General features: G+C 43.4%; 1 protein-coding gene across 8 annotated transcripts in view; it reads left to right on the top strand.

Annotated features, from left to right (window-relative positions):
• The first annotated feature begins 4,767 nt into the window (after positions 1-4,767).
• TNRC6A (trinucleotide repeat containing adaptor 6A) overlaps positions 4,768-17,938 on the top strand; it is a 76,200-nt gene continuing 63,029 nt past the window's right edge. For all 8 annotated transcript variants that reach the window (XM_063430511.1, XM_063430513.1, XM_063430514.1 and 5 more), the window contains exons 1-2: positions 4,768-4,894; positions 9,919-9,966. In XM_063430511.1, coding sequence (XP_063286581.1) covers positions 4,890-4,894; positions 9,919-9,966 — 53 coding nt within the window. In that variant the 5' untranslated portion in view covers positions 4,768-4,889. The remainder of the gene's footprint in view (positions 4,895-9,918; positions 9,967-17,938) is intronic.

Here is a 17,938-nt window from a genome sequence, read left to right on the forward strand (position 1 = left end):
TATATAAATAAAAACACCACCACCATCATCGTGGCACAATCCTGGAAAACCAACCATCTATAGGTATTAAGAAAAGGTAATAAGGTATTACCTTTATAAGATAACTTGTTGAGTAGCTCAATGTACAAATAGAGAAGGAAAACTCATCAACTATGGCTCATTTCTACATCATGGGGTCTATTGAAACTCCATGAATGTCATTCCAAAGTTGGATAGAAAATTAATTTTCATTAATTGAGATAGCTCAGTGAGCTAATGCATCAGCAGTAGAATCTGTTCAACCCTTGGGGGTTGCAGGTTCAAATTCCAGCAGGGTTATCTCAGCCCTTCATTCTTCTGAGGTAGATAGAATAAGTACCATTAATTGGGTAATAGTAACAACCCCTGGATGTTGTGCTGAAGTAACATCCCCAGGACGTACTTGGAAACAGGGCCGGACTGGGATAAAAATTCGGCCCGGGCATTTTTTTTATCAGAGCGGCCCACTAAGAAGGGGCGGGGCAGAGAGAGTGTGTTTTGTCGTCACTAACGACAAACACGCCCCCTTCTCAAAGTGCAGGCCAGGGCAGACCATGCGCAGAGCTCTGCTAAAGAGCTCTAACATGAGAAAAAAAGCCCTGTATTTGTTCTGCACAGTGCAAGCAAATTTAATAACATGCTTGCACTGTGTTTCCTTGCAACTTGTCTCTGGTGTCTCTATAAATGGATACCAGGAGACAAAAATGCCAGGAAAGAGTACCGTGCTGTGTTTGGAGCCTGCTTGTGGGATTGTGTGTGTGTGTGTGTGTATAGAGTGAGCTGATTGTGGTGTGGTATTGTGTAATAAGGTCGATTTGAGTCGTGTTGTGTTTGTGGTGTAATGTAATGCATATGTGGCTAGGGGCTGTAGAGAATGTGTGTATAGGGGATGTAGCAAGTGTGTGCATACAGGCTATAGTGTGTGTGTGTGTATATATGTGATGTAGTGTTTGTAGAGAGTGTGTGTTTAGGGGTGTAGTATGTGTTTGGAAGTATTGTGTATGTGTGTGGTGCAGTGTGTTGGGGAGGTTCTGTGTGTATGTGAGGGGTGCAGTATGTGTGTATGATGGATGCTGTGTATGATATGTGTGAGGGTGCTGTGTGAGAGTGCTGTGTATGATGTGTTTTGTGATAGTGCTGAGTGTGATGTGTGTGAGTCCTGAGTGTGAGTGCTGTGGATGATGTGTGTGAGTGCTGAGGGTAATGCGTGTGAGAGTGCCGAGTGTGATAGTGCTGTGGATGATGTGTGAGAGTGCTGTGTGTGATGTGTGTGAGAGTGCTGTGTGTGATGTGTGTGAGAGTGCTGTGTGTTATGTGTGTGAGTGCTGTGTGTGATGTGTTTTGTGATAGTGCTGAGTGTGATGTGTGAGTGAGTGTTGTGTGTGTGTGATGTGTTTTGTGATAGTGCTGAGTGTGATGTGTGAGAGTGCTGTGTGTGAGAGTCCTGAGTGTGATAGTGCTGTGGATGATGTGCGTGAGTGCTGAGTGTGATGTGTGTGAGAGTGCTGTGTATGATGTGTTTTGTGATAGTGCTGAGTGTGATGTGTGTGTGAGTCCTGAGTGTGATGTGTGTGAGAGTGCTGAGTGTGATAGTGCTGTGGATGATGTGCGTGAGTGCCGAGTGTGATGTGTGTAAGAGTGCTGTGTGTGAAAGTGCTGTGATGGGTTTGAGAGTGCTGTGTGTGATGGGAGTGAGAATGATGGGAGTGAGAGTGCTGTGTGTGATGGGAGTGAGAGTGATGGGAGTGAGAGTGCTGTGTGTGATGGGAGTGAGAGTGATGGGAGTGAGAGTGCTGTGTGTGATGGGAGTGATAGTGTTGTGTGTGATAGTGCTGTGGATGATGTGTGTGAGTGCTGAGTGTGATGTGTGTGAGAGTGCTGTGTGTGAAAGTGCTGTGATGGGTGTGAGAGTGCTGTGTGTGATGGGAGTGAGAGTGCTGTGTGTGATGGGAATGAGAGTGATGGGAGTGAGAGTGCTGTGTGTGATGGGAGTGATAGTGCTGTGTGTGATGGGAGTGATAGTGCTGTGTGTGATGGGAGTGATAGTGCTGTGTGTAAAAGTGCTGTGTGTGCTGTGTGTGAATGTTAGAAGTGATTGAGTGTTGGGGGGGTAAAATAAAATGTAGCATTATGTCCCCCCCCCTCCCTTCTTACCTGTAGCCTGTGAGGTGGGGGGGGGGTCCGGCATGCTGGTGAGTGAGAGGGGGGGACCGGCACGCTGGTATCTTCCCTGGCGGTCCAGTGGGTGAGTGAACTCTAGCCTGCGAGGCTAGAGTTCACTCTTGCGAGATCCGGTCGTTGCCATGGCAACGCGCCGGATCTCACGAGAGGAACCCGGCGGAGCTGCAAGATAGAGCTCCGCCGGGTCCTCTCCCTCCCTCCCCAGCCGCAGGTCTCTCCAAGTGGTCCGGTGAGGGAGATCTTTGATCTCCTCACCGGCCCTTCATTGAAAACAGCGGGGCCGGCGCTCGGATAGTACCGGCCCTGCATAGACCGGCAGGGGAGATCCTGAGACCTTCCCCTGCCGGCCTCGGCCCATGGCCACCGCGGCCCACCGGGCATTTGCCCGGTGTGCCCGATGGCCAGTCCGGGCCTGCTTGGAAACCAGAGTAATCTGAATGTTCCCTTTCTTTATTATAATTAAAGGGACACATTATCATCATCACCTCTATAACTTACTGTACACTTTCTGTGCATGAAATTTTGGCAGACTGAGGTTTGACATAAACCAGGGTTCTCTCGGTGCCCAGATTCTGGCCCCTCTGCTGCTGTTACCCAGATAATCCAGCCCATGAGCACTGGGAATTGCTTAGCCCTATATTCCCAGTCTATTACTACATGTGTATGAAAGCTTCATACTGTAAAATGGCTCCTGTCAACGTATGCAATTTCCAAACTGCAGAGTGGTACCTATACCTAGTATACATTTTAGATAATGTGGCACCTGTACCATGTATAAATTCGATATTCTGCATGATAACAGGATAGCACTTGTACCATGTATATGATTCTACATACTGAACCCATGAATTTTCCACCCAAATTGAATTCTCTAAGGACTTTGCAAAAGTGCAAGACCCTGTGTATGTACAGTTCCTGTTTAGGCATGCCGCATTGCCAATGGGAAATGTTGAAGATATGGAACAGTTAGGAGTTATTCTGATTAAAATGGTAACATGGTAACAGTCTCATCTGGTACTTAAGATTATAGATGGAACTAGGGTTGCCAGGTCCACCATGTTTTCCTGGACATATTTTTTAAAGATACCAAATAAACACACAGGCAGATATTACAACCTTATACTGTTGGACAGTACATTAAATTCAGAGTAGAATTTGACATGTAATTAACGTTTTTGTTAGTAGTTCAAATTTTTTGTTGCATGTTCATATTATAACTGAGTCTTGGGACATTCATCATGGGCAATTTCACAAAGAAAAGAAAAAATAGGGGAATAATAAAATTCCAAAAAAGGTCTGAAATTCTGTCGTATGATTGACGTTTTTCTACATCCTAAGGTGGAAAATCATCCTGAAATGCGGTTTCAACAGGATGGGGCTACTGCCCATAGAGCCAGAGTCACAATGAACTGCCACCTTCGGCCAACCTTCCAGCTCCCCATTACTTCCTGTAGGGATATCTGAAGGAGCAGCTGTACGTTAACAAACTGCGTACACTTGAGCAGCTCAAGGAGAATGTCTGTCCAGAAATTTGAGCGCTAGAGACTCAAACACTAACTAATGTTAAGAGCAATTCAATCGAAAGAGCCTGACTTTGCGAGGCGGTAAATGGAGCTAATTGAAAAGATGTACCTAGTCAAACAAATCTCCATACGTTAAGCATTCATTGTATTGTCATTGAAATTGGTTAATTGATAAAAAACAAGTTATTGACTCCTAAAGCCCTACTCTGAATTTTGGCCTGCCCTGTATTATTGGAAAATGCAGTATACCAACTGAGGCTTCCTGGAGGGGAGACATAATAAACGACATGACCAAAGATTGAGTGATTTTTCTACTATTATTTTATTTTTGTATGTCACCAGTACAGTGAGATGTTACTACTCTTCCTCAATATACGTTTCATCGTTTCTGTATTTTTACATTAAATTACTTAGTAGTGGCATGATTCCTTAAATACAGTGCTAGCATGAGAATAGGGGTAGTTATTATCCTGGGCGGCATCTGTTACTTGCACCTGCCGCCATTAATTCAGCCATCATTGTGGTAGGGCTGAATCCAAATGGTATCGGTTTCAGTTAGACGCTGAAATCTAGGATTGTAACTCCCACAAAAAAATTCTGGAAAATTAAATTCCCTGCTCTGCACAGTAGCAGTCAAATTAAACTGTGCATTACAAAAAATAATGCACAGGTGATGTCACCCACCATGCAATACAGAGTTTAGAATAATGGAAACAGATCAAGTTAAAAAAAAATATATTTAATATTTTTATTGCACAAACAGATTATTTTCTTTTTACACGTATCCCTGCTTTGAATATGTAAACACAGTTTATACACAGTTTGGAGAGGCCGCCTTTGCCATGCAGGGCTGTTACACGCCTCTCATGGAATGTGGATCTTCCATTGTAATAACAATCTCTCTCCCTGCCCCACACACAGCTCCCTTGCCTGAAGGCTGGTTGCTATGTGGCGGTTGCTAGGGCGGCCATTTTGGAGGGACTAGGAGGCCGCAGGGCGGAAGTGCTGCTTGTCGCGCGGCCTCCTCTTCCGGTGAGAGATTTTTGGTAGAGGAAATGGCGCCGTTGAATGTGTTGACTGTGTTTCCAGTGCAGCCTCGGACCGTGTGAGCCAGGGGCGCCCCGAGTCCGCCGCTCACCCCATGTCACTGCAGTGCACTTTATCTACATGAGGTGAGTCCGTGCAGGGGACGCCATTAATCCGCCCTTCTCCCTAGCACCGTGCAGCATTTAATACTGCGGAGAGGGCTGCACCCCCCCGGCCCTGCACCACCTCCCCGGGGGCCCTGCCTTCACTGCAACATGCAGAGCCCAGCACCGCAGGGACACCTCACCCCGCCATTGCAGCCCGGGGCAGATATCCATTACTCCGGGGTATGATCGTACCCGGGGCTGGGGAATGCACTGCCTCACCCCCGCAGCCAACAAAGGGTTAATGCACTAACAGGGTAACCTTAATACCCCCACTGCCCATAAAGGGTTAATGCACCCAGAGGGTAAGGTTAATACCCCCGCAGCCAACAAAGGGTTAATGCACTAACAGGGTAACGTTAATACCCCCGCAGCCAACAAAGGGTTAATGCACCCAGAGGGTAAGGTTAATACCCCCGCATCCAACAAAGGGTTAATGCACTAACAGGGTAACGTTAATACCCCCACAGCCAACAAAGGGTTAATGCACCCAGAGGGTAAGGTTAATACCCCCGCAGCCAACAAAGGGTTAATGCACCCAGAGGGTAAGGTTAATACCCCCACTGCCCACAAAGGGTTAATGCACCCAGAGGGTAAGGTTAATACCCCCGCAGCCAACAAAGGGTTAATGCACCCAGAGGGTAAGGTTAATACCCCCACTGCCCACAAAAGGGTTAATGCACTAACAGGGTAAGGTTAATACCCCCGCAGCCAACAAAGGGTTAATGCACCCAGGGGGTAAGGTTAATACCCCCACTGCCCACAAAGGGTTAATGCACCCAGAGGGTAAGGTTAATACCCCCGCAGCCAACAAAGGGTTAATGCACCCAGAGGGTAAGGTTAATACCCCCACTGCCCACAAAAGGGTTAATGCACTAACAGGGTAAGGTTAATACCCCCGCAGCCAACAAAGGGTTAATGCACCCAGGGGGTAAGGTTAATACCCCCACTGCCCACAAAGGGTTATGGCACTAACAGGGTAAGGTTAATACCCCCACTGCCCACAAAGGGTTAATGACCCCAGAGGGTAAGGTTAATACCCCCACTGCCCACAAAGGGTTAATGACCCCAGAGGGTAAGGTTAATACCCCCGCAGCCAACAAAGGGTTAATGCACTAACAGGGTAAGGTTAATACCCCCACTGCCCACAAAGGGTTAATGCACCCAGAGGGTAAGGTTAATACCCCCACAGCCCATAAAGGGTTAATGCACCCAGAAGGTAAGGCTAATACCCCCACTGCCCATAAAGGGTTAATGCATCCAAAGGGTAAGGTTAATACCCCCACTGCCCATAAAGGGTTAATGCACTCAAAGGGTAAGGTTAATACCCCCACAGCCCATAAAGGGTTAATGCACCCAAAGGGTAAGGTTAATACCCCCACTGCCCATAAAGGGTTAATGCACCCAAAGGGTAAGGTTAATACCCCCACTGCCCATAAAGGGTTAATGCACCCAAAGGGTAAGGTTAATACCCCCACTGCCCATAAAGGGTTAATGCACCCAGAGGGTAAGGTTAAAACCCCCACAGCCCATAAAGGGTTAATGCACCCAGAGGGTAAGGTTAATACCCCCACAGCCCATAAAGGGTTAATGCACCCAGAGGGTAACGTTAATACCCCCGCAGCCAACAAAAGATTAATGTACTAACAGGGTAACGGTAATACCCCCTGCAGCCAACAAAAGGTTAATGTACTAACAGGGTAATGCTAATACCCCGCAGCCAACAAAGCGTTAATGTACTAACAGGGTAATGTTAATACCCCCACTGCCCACAAAGGGTTAATGTACTAACAGGGTAACGCTAATACCCCACTGCCCACAAAGGGTTAATGTACTAACCTGGTAACGCTAATACCCCACTGCCCACAAAGGGTTAATGTACTAACAGGGTAACGCTAATACCCCACTGCCCACAAAGGGTTAATGTACTAACAGGGTATCGTTAATACCCCCACTGCCCACAAAGGGTTAATGCACCCAGAGCGTACCGCTAATACCCTCATGTACTAACAGGGTAATGTTAATACCCCCACTGCCCACAGTGCGTTAATGCACCCAGAGGGTAAGGTTAATACCCCCACTGCCCATAAAGGGTTAATGCACCCACAGGGTAACATTAATACCCCCCACTGCCCATAAAGGGTTAATGCACCCACAGGGTAACATTAATACCCCCACTGCCCATAAAGGGTTAATGCACCCACAGGGTAACATTAATACCCCCACTGCCCATAAAGGGTTAATGCACCCACAGGGTAAGGTTAATACCCCCACAGCCCACAAAGGGTTAATGTACTTAGAGGGTAACCTTAATACCCCCACTGCCCATAAAGGGTTAATGCACCCACAGGGTAATGTTAAACACCACCTCCCCACCCCTTTTCAGACTTAACCTCTTCTCTTGCATCAGGGGTTAATACACTTCTACAATCCACTCAGAGCGAATTCGGCACACTTTAAATTTTTGGGCATCCTTTATTGCCCAGTTTGTTATTGTATGTATGTATATATTAATTAGCCGGTAGGTAAATGAGGCTGAAAGGTTTAACTTCTATTTGTTAGTATTATTATTTTTATTTACTGTGTGTATCAACACACAGATCTCAGCAGGTTAATAACCAAGTCCTCCCTCCCCAGTGAAGTGTGAGCTCCATATACAACACCATAGGTTTCATTGGCCCATGCTTATTTAATGTTTATCGTGGTGATCCAATGGATCTCCGTATAGAGCTTAGAACAACCCTGAATATAAAAAGCAAAAAATAAATATACATCTTATGGGTACTAGAGAGAAAGCAAAAGGTTAAATCATGGGAGGCCAAATGGGCGTGGGATATGTAGTTTTACAACAGCTGGAGGTCTACCATTTGGCCATTTGGGTTTATGATCTTTTTGTGTGCATTCATGGCAGGTAACTGGGTAATATGCTGCAGTGAATGCACACTCCTTTACACCCCTTTTGGGGTTTTCTCCTATGTGTAAAGTGTGTCCTTTTAGACTACTGGATGCATATATGTGATGTATTGCTCCTGTGTTAGTCTGTATTTATCCCTTTTTAAAATTATTTAGTTGACTGGAACATGAAGAGCAAAATACATATTTCACGACAACCTACTAAGATCTCTCAATGTAGTTCTTTGCCCACATATAATGTGGATGGATGCATTACTGAAATATGTTAGGGTGGAAGCAATCTTGTTTTTGGATTATTCATTAAACACCGTTATGAAAAACAATCTGCAAAAATATTTGCAAATCAGTTGTTGCCTACATTTTATTAGGTTCTGTAATCAGTACAATTTCTTGTCTAGTGAATAAACTCTAAAATTAAAATGTATTCCATAGTGTGTGATTTTAGAATAATTGTTTTCCTGATTTCTTGAGTCTACACATTCTGTTCATTTACCCATAGAATATTGTATCTAAAACTAAGTTCTTGGATGCTAAATTCAGTGTTAAGTCAGTACAGATGACCCTGTAATGAAGTGGCCTTTCCTGGTTCTACTATAGCATGATTATGTGCAGGCAGGCATGTTTACAATAGCAGAGTTATGTAACATTGTTAATATTAATGGTCAGCAACAGATCTAGCTATGTAATTGGCAAAGCAGGAATGTCCGTCACAAAAAGCGTACAGTTGAGAATATTTTTTTCTCTAATCACCTTACTGTTGTGCATGATTAGCGTTTGTAACGGGCTCCCCTTTCTTTATAAAGACATGCCTCTAATTGCAGTAGCACTGGGCGTGTTTAGCTAACTCTGCTCAGTATGCTTTCAATAGCCCCCCAAAAATGAAAAGGTTATTTTTTTTTTTCTTTAATTGTTTGATCATTGTAGTAACACTTTCACTGCCACTAGGGGCTACAAATCTATATAGTCTGTAGTGTTGCAATAATCTGCAGGCAACTGTCCTGATATCTAATTATAAGTGCCATGATGCTCAGCAATTGTCCTAAAATTGGGGCTTGTATATGAGGTTGTGAGCTATGCTGGCTTCCACTGATCTGTAGGTTAACATATTTTGTTCTTTAAATGTGAACACACAGCACATTATTTTATAGTTGGTTAAGACTTTTTAACTGCATGTTCCTGTTAGGCATACATTAAAGGGACACTCCAGACACCATGGCAAATTCATCTAAATTAAGTTATGGTGCCCGAAAGGCACACTTCCCTTAATGAGTTAAACTGCTCTCGAGCGGTTTAATCTCAAAATTGCCTTCAGTGCCAGTCTCTGCTCCTCCTCCTGGCGGCATCCAGCTTCGAAATTTGTTTGTGAAGCGCGGCGTGCTGCCAAGGGTAAGAGTGCCTCCTGGTACTATGAGAACCTTATTTAGATGATGCTGTTTTGGTGCCTGGAGTGTCCCTTTAAGTACCAGAACAACGTCCCTTACCTATGGCAAGTAAGGGGTTAACCCCCTTTTGCTTACCTGATTCCAGTCCCTTGGCACAGAGTGTGGGTACTCTTCCACTGACCTCACTGGGAGGGGACTTAATTCACATGAGCATCAAGCACGTAAGTTAGTCCTTCCCCATAGGAAAGCATTGACCAGATGGTTTCCTATTGGGTTTTAGAAGACTCTGAATGTCCAGTATTGTCTCATTGAGTCAAACTCCGTGAAATGGCAGGAAGCGCCTCTAGAGGCTGTCTTAACCCTGCAATGTAAACATTACAATGTTTGCAGTTGTGGGGCTAAGGGGGCAGGAACAGTGTATCTAGCTAGACTACTTCAATGAGATGAAGTGGCCAGGGTGCATACAGTGTCCCAAAAAAAAAAAAAAAAAAATCTTACAGGAAGTGCAGGGAGGCTGGGTCTCAGACCGGGGAGGTGTGGCTAAGCTTGCATTGATTTAATTCGTAATTGGAAGAGAATTGGCATTTAGACTAGATGATGCATGATCTACACAGCAAAAGCACTTCATTACCCTAAAGTTGTTTGTGTCTCTTTTAAATTACTCATGTTTCTTATATCAATAGTAAGCACTAAATAATATTTCACTTGCAGAGAATTGGAAGCGGCAGCTACCAAAGACGTTGAAGGAAATCTGAGAAGGTACGTTTCTAAATACATTTACAACTGTTTCTTTATTTGTGTTTTTATGTGTGTGTGTATATATATATATTTTTATACAGTGCATGATAACCTTAAACAACACTCACCCAGTTTGCATTATATATAGCATGTTTCTATACATGCTCAGGGGAGTGGTTATAAAGATAATTTTAGACGTTTCAACACGAATATGTAACAAGTGCTTAGAAGGGACACTGTATGGAATTACATACATACATACATACATACATACATTCTTTAAGAAGCAACAAATATATTATTTTCTATAATTGTTTTATAGTGTATTATAAGAAAATACACTTCTATCCAATATACATTGATTGTTGGACTAGCTGCTACCTACATGCTTATGTTCTCCAATTGGAAAATTAAACAAAAACTGTTGCATTAGGTAAGTGGCTGTTTTAGTTAATTGCAGTATGTTGCTATTGTAGGAATTGTTTATATGAAGCATGCACTTTATCTAGTAATTTCAATTAGTGCTGAGAACTACATTCACCCCTTCTAAGCTATTGTTTTTTAGTAAAATATTTCTCTTCAATCTGCTGTATTTTTGTACCAGCAAGAGACCATTCACATAGACCCCTCCCCACCTGGTCTAAATACCTGAAGGGCTTATTAATGATTTTGGCTCCTTAGTGTCTGGTATTCACAACTAACCACTGGTTAGTATAGGGATTATGTACTCTGTGCATTGTCTTCTAATTATGCTTTCTTGGCCTCCCATTTGTTTTTTGACCACGAAGCAGTGACCAAGATAATGAGGAATTAAAAAGGAAGGGCTCTGGAAGGGCTTTGTATAGCCAATACAACAATGACCACTGATGTTTATTATGTATAACGTATGTATGTATGTATGTATGTATGTATGTATGTATGTATGTATGTATGTATGTATGTATGTATGTATGTATGTATGTATGTATGTATGTATGTATGTATGTATGTATGTATGTATGTATGTATGTGTATATATATATATATATATATATATATATAACCTTGCCTAAAAGTTCCTTTAACTCTTTCAGTTTCCAGAATGCGGTGTCTCATCATTAATTTCTGCCAGAGTAATTATTTGTTTGTACAATGTAGACGAAGTCGGTGTTAAATATATTTAATCATTCTGTTTTACGTTTTCAAAACTGGCATTAATCCATCAGACCCCCTTACAAAAACGCTTAAAGATAGTTTTTGAAATAGTTTGCTTATCTTAATCCAGTGCCGGACGAAGCTTCCTGACGCTGCTCGGCGCTCCCCCGTCACGGGAGTAGTTCCAAGATCCAATTTAAGGCTTCTCATTGAGAAGCCTTTGAAGGTTTTGACCGGCTCATAGTGTATGTGCGCATTATGTGGGAGGGTGGCAATTTAATAATAAATAATAATAAAAAAATGCGAATGTGGTTGGGAGAAGAGAGGGGGAGGGCTTCTCTCTCTGTGGGAGGGAGGGGAGAGGAGCTACTCCTTTGCAGCAGTTACATCTAAGTCACGTGTGCTGATGGGGCAGACTATTAATTGTTAAAGGACCACTATAGTGCCAGGAAAACACTCATTTTCCTGGCACCATATAGTTCGTTAGGTCCCCCCCACCCGCTGGGCTGAAGGGGCTAAAACCCCTTCAGCCAGTTACCTTAATCCAGCGCTGGGCTCCCTCGGCACTGTTGACCTCTCGTCCCCCACCGAGGTCAGCTCCCGAGTGGAGCTGAATGCGCATGCGCGGCCAGAGTCGCGCACGCATTCAAACCGCCCATAGGAAAGCATTACTCAATGCTTTCCTATGGATGTTCTGCGTGCTCAATGCGATTTTCGCATTGAGCGTCGCGGAAGCGCCTCTAGCGGCTGTTAGGAAAACAGCCACTAGAGGCTGGATTAACGCTTCAATGTAAGCAGGGTTAAAACCTGGGGGGCCTGAAACTGAGACCACTTCATTGAGCTGAAGTGATAGTCATCTGGGTGACTATAGTGGTCCTTTAATGCTTTTACTCAATTATAATTTCCATTCACCATTTCCATTTTTTTTTGGTCTAAAACCTTTGTGTTCTTTGTGTTCCTGACTTTATAGTGTTCCTTTAAGGATTTGACCATGCAAAAAAATACCATATTAATAAGACCAAAATCTGTCAAATGCATTAATGCTCTATTGGTGCCTAGAATGTCCTTCTAATCGGTTTCCGTTGTGGCATTTTACTATAGACCTTCAGAAAAGTAAGTTGTAATGTTTTCACATAAGTCCTGTCATAATTTGTGAACTGCAGACAGCACATTTCCTCCATGTGTATTGGATTCTTACACCATCTTATCTGTTACATGCCAGTAATTGTTGCCTACACACTCCATTTTTAGAATTGTGTGGTGTTTTGTATTTTTCTTGTTTCCATTGTCTCTGGCACTATAGGTTTAATAGGTCCCCTTCAGCAATTTACCTGGGTCATTGGCGCTGGGTCAGGCTCCGCCAGCAGGGGGGACGACCTAATGCACATGCGCAGCAATTGCCCGCCACATTAGACCTCCCCATAGGAAAGCATTATTCAATGCTTTCCTATGGGGGAAATCTGATGCTGGAGGTCCATGAGAACGGACCAAAACCGGTTGGATTCTGGAAGTGCCCCCAGTGGCTGTCTGGTAAGCAACCACTGAGGGCAGACTTAAAGCTGCAATGTAAACATTGCAGTTCTCTGGAACTGCAATATTTAACATTGCAGCACTAAGTGCAAAAGGGTCACAGCACCCAAGCTACTTCAATGAGCTGAAGTCGTCTGGGTGCCTACAATGTCCCTTTAATTGCTTTCATTAAAAATATAATAGGTTAACTCCAAAACAGTGCCAAATAGATTAGCACTATGAAGTAGTTCCAGTGATGTGGGGGGAATAAATACATAATGTTGTAATAAATACGTGTGGAGGGAGGGGACAGTTTGGGGAGGTAGAGTAAACCTTTAAAACCTAGATCATTCATCAATGTCTCTTAAAGAGGCAATCTAACCACCATAACCACTACATGCCATTGTAGTAGTAGACGGAGTCCTCATGGCACCTGAAGACTGGCCCCTACTCGACGGAACGTCACATTTGCAAATTGAATTTCAACCATATTACTCATCCGAACTGTTATACTTCACCTGTAAGATTGGGTGGAGTAGTACATTTCCTTTGCAAAATGGTAATTGTCTCTTTGATGGCTTATGTTTACTGGAAGAAAGCTGAGAGATTAAACATCATGTACTTAAATTTGCAAGAACACCCATCCACGTATCTTTCCACATTAGCAAATTCATTCTAATTTACGCCTAATCCCTTTTGGTGTTTCACTACTCTGGTACCCACGGTACGTAAAAGTGTCTCCTCTTTTATTTACTGCATTTATAAAATTTGTGTTAGAAATTTACAGAAGATATTGAACTATTTAAAAAAAAAAAAAAAAAAAAAAGTATTGCAAAAATGGTCAAATGCAATCGCAGTAGTACTCACAAATGGTATATGGAATTCAGGCACTATAATAAATAAGATCCATCTCCAGATAAGTAGGTAGCCCTTTGGAAATAAAACAAAATGGTGTAGTATACCCAAATTATTGGTAGATATTACAAATAGCTGACTAGTATTCACAGATGTTTACATTTTGGGAAATGAAAATAAAAATGAACATTGCCCGCGTGCAGTCCACTGTATCGCCAAAAACATTTCATACTTGAAGTCACGGACTGTCTGAAGGGGTGAAATGTGTTGTGTGATTTAGACTACCCCTGCATGCCATTACAGTTTCATGAAACCCATTTAAGTTTCTGAGAATTGTACTCGGCTGTTTGTAGTTATCACATTTTCTTATTTTTTTTTTTCAATTCTTTATTTTTGCGAGTTTTTGCATATGATACAACATATTTTGGTGAGTAACAGGTTAAAGATAGTAACATTACTTGTATACAAACGTCACACAGCTGGGTCAACTCCTTTTTATGTTTTGTAGGGGCTTGCGCACCCAGGCTCATCTATGGGTGGTCCTAGGTCAAGTGGTTTGGGGGGTGCTGGGGTCGGGCCGCATGCGCTTTATGGCCAATCTATGTTGCTCCCTGTCCTGTGAGCTATACTAGGGCGCTTATTTATGGTGTGCGTAGGTGTTGAGCTGCGCTACTCTGGGTCTGCGTGTTCGCTTGGTATTGTTGGTCCAATAGCTTTGGGTCATGCGCTGTGTAGTCTGGGGTCTGCTGTTTTTGCGCTGTGGTGTCGCTTAATAACCGTGTGCTGCGTAGGGGGGGGGGGGGGGGGTGCTTGGTATCTTAGTGTTAGAGCAACTGTACAACATAGGCATTATTTATTTATAAACAGTTTTCAACATTGATTCAAAAAAAACAATATTTATGGAACTGTGTGAGGAACATCTTGTGTAATATGATGTATAGGTAAGTTCAGTCCCCAAGTTCAGGGTGGCCGTTCCTCTGCCGTAGGTGCTTCCCCTCTGAGCACAAATGGGGTGATGTTGGCTATGTTCCAAGCCGGGTGGTCCGGCGTCGTCAGGCCAAGGGCTTGCAGGAAGGTTGTCGCCTCACTGGTGTGCGTTATTGTGTGGGTCTTCCCTGCTTTGTCAGCGAGTAATCGGCGGGGTCCCCATTTGTAGATTATGGATTTCTCTTGGAGAAGCTGGGTGATAGGCTTGAGAGATCTCTGCCAAGATAGAGTATGTCTGGAGGTGTCCCGGAAAAAAGCTAGTTGTGCTCCTTCAAAGGATACTGTGGGGGTGTCTCTCACTGCTCCCATAATAATACCCCTGTCAGAGTCCCGCACCATTTTGAGCAGTACATCCCTGGGTACCTCTTGGGTTGCGTTGGTCGCCTTGTTGAGCCTGAAGCAGGAGTCCACCACCAGCTGTTTAGACTGTTTGGGCATGAGGAGGGTGGCAAGTAGCCTCCTGCAGTAGTGAGGGAGTTCTGCTACGGTTTCCGGCACTCCCTTGATCCTTGGGTTGCGTGCCCTGGCTTTGTCCTCCAGGATAGCAAGCTGAGCCTGATGGTCGGCGCACTGCTTCTGCAGGGCACCAAGGGCTGCATCTGTGGCCGACTGTGCCAGCTTGTGGCCTGCCATATTCTCTTCCACTTAGTCCATGCGTGTGGTAAGGGTGGATACTGCCGCTTTAATTGGCGCCAGATCTGCCGTGAACATGGCTTGGATTTCTGCCACCAGGGCTTTGATGTTTGTCTTTGTGGCTGGGGTCGAATCGTCTAGCGCTGCATTCGCTGCTTGCCCTGATCGCCGCCTCTGTATAGGGGAGAGGTCGGCTGTGCTGCTGTCCTCCTCCGAGGACAGTGTGTACTCAGATGCAGGCGCCATCTTGGCAGGTGCGTGCTGTGCACATGTAAGTGCCGATATCTTACGATCCCGGTCCAGGATCAGGCCGCAGCTTTTTGTTCTTCTTCCTCATTGTGTCGGGGTACGGGCAGCTGCCCGTGTGGGTCTGGATCGCGGGTATTACCGCTGTTAGTCTGCGTTTTATCGGGCCGTCTTGCGGAGCAGTTCTGGGACACTTCCAGCTTGTTTGGGCGCCGGCTCCGCCCCCCCACCCCCCGTAGTTATCACATTTTAATGTTTTGTTACTCTTGTTTTTTGGTTTGCCTGCATATCTAGAAGCCATTTTAGACACTTAAGTCTCTGAATACATTGTTTTAAAAGGTGGGACAATGGAAAGGTAAAACCTGATGGCTTTAATGTTTTACATCTAGTTAATAAATGCCCAGAGTCCAAATCTTTCCTACATTATTATTGCCGGGCAAATATACATTAGATAATCTCCAGTGCTTGTTATTTTTACAACTGTTTAGGAGTGCGGCTTTGTTGTTCCAATGACGGCTTACTTACAGACACTTTTGACTACGCGTTACTGCTGTGACCTTGTTTGATATCTTTAATATATATACATGCATAGTTTGAGTACATCAATATAACCACCGTAGTTAAATACACAGCAACCTCTGCACCTCAGAAATTCAATGGCCTTCCCAGGATTTATTGCAGCAGTGTGAACTTTTTCTTTCCTATTCAGTCTGCACATGATGTCTTTTGACTACCAAACTATTGAAATACAATCAAAATCTTTTTGGGGGGTGTGTGTGCTTTTTTGTTTGCTCTTCACGAAATGAAGAGGCAGTTTGTGAATACTGCTAAACATCTTTGCTGTCCTGTATCAGTTAAAATGTAGTTTTTAGCCTTCCTGAACAATTTATGAACTTTCCCACATAATGTTTGTCATAAACATTTGATTTATTGTGCACGTACATCATGCATAAACCGTTATGTTAAAGACTATTTCCCCCTGGATGTTATTAATGTACATTGTAATCCTTCGCGCAGTATATTCTTTATTCCAGTCAGTGTGGAAGAATTGGCGGTTTCATTTCTGAATTGTTTCTCCAGATCCTAAAATAGAATTTGTTTAGGTAACTCTGAAAACTTCAGTTCTGTGCCAACCAATCTGCAGCGTTGTATCAAGCTGGAACATGCTTTAAGAGCCTGTTGGAATTCCTAAGAAATTACTTCCTAAGCAACAAGTTCTACACAGACTCCAAATAAACTGCAGTTATATTTTGCCATATCTTGAATTTGTTTGACTTGACAGCCATGTTTGCATCCATACAGGTCTTTCCCCGTATATCCACATTACGATGTACATTCAAACTACAGGGCTGTTTAATAAAGTGGGAATTCACTGTGAATTTCAAAGCTGAGGCCAAAGTAGTCCAATTGGTAGCAAAAAGAATGTTCCCAGTTTGGCTATTCGTGCCTTGAATTTAAACTATTCACGTTGAATTCCCACTTAAATCAATAGCCCTGCCGGTGTTTTGGCTATTGGCTCTGTTTGTTGAATCCTGGGCTTCTAAGTTTTTAGTGGGCTTTATCATGTTTAAGCATTTGACATTCCTCCAGGCAGCACATAGCTGGTGAGCCTTTGTAAGATTGGCTTGCTGACATTGGACGTTCTTGTATTTTTTTTTTTTTTTTTTTAACAACTCATCTAGGATGTTGGGTAATGACATAATTTGTCCCCCTCTGGTGGTACAGTTAAACATGTAGATTGATGATGGATAATAGTAAAGTTTAATTTGCGGATTAAAAGCTAGACTGCAAACACAAGGCCTATTATATAGTCCTCTATTGTGGGTTGTGTTTTTTTTCACATTATACCAAACAAAAGGATTGTGATTAGGAAACAATTCAGCTTTAGGAAGTTAATCAAACAAGTTAAGTTTACAGAAAAACTCCATTGATTTAATACTGAAGAATGTTTCTCGCCATCTTATCTTATGGATTTGTATCCATAAAGTAACAATTTTTTGGCAAGCCTTCCTAGTGTGTGTAAACTCTTTTTTTACGCTCAGAGCATCTGTGTGTTTATCTAAGAGGGCAGACGTGTGTTGTTGGTGAGGTGTAGACAGGAGATAATACATGTGTTTTTTTTTTTTGTTTTGTTTTTTTTCTCCTCTCTTGCCCAGATAAACCTGTCATTCTGTAGTTTAATAGGAGTCATTACTCCATTACAATCGTGTAGTCAATGATCTCTAGTAGATTGCATGTGACCCATATACTTAATTGAGCCAAGCATTTAATGGCACATATTTTATATCTTTAATGTTGTACACCAGTATTGGTAACAGCTCTCTGTGCTGCCTTATTAAACAGGAATCTATAATTTCTTGTCTGCAAGTGTGAACTTTTGCCACCGGCGAGTAGTGCCATAACTTGCTTCACAACAAAGTACCATAAAAGTGCTTTACTTTTAACCAGCGACCCTTGGACTTTCATATTGCTGCCATAGAGATGTGAGATTGCAAAGCAAACAACTCTGGGCTGGGTGCATGAGACAAGTCTGGTCTGTTTAACCTTGGGGCTGCACCGACCATTGCTGCAGCAGTCCCCTCACTGGATCAGAAGCAGATTGTTTCCTTTTGGACACTTTACTAGTTGG

Source organism: Pelobates fuscus, chromosome 8 (genome assembly GCF_036172605.1).
Source record: "Pelobates fuscus isolate aPelFus1 chromosome 8, aPelFus1.pri, whole genome shotgun sequence".
Lineage (NCBI taxonomy): Eukaryota > Metazoa > Chordata > Amphibia > Anura > Pelobatidae > Pelobates > Pelobates fuscus.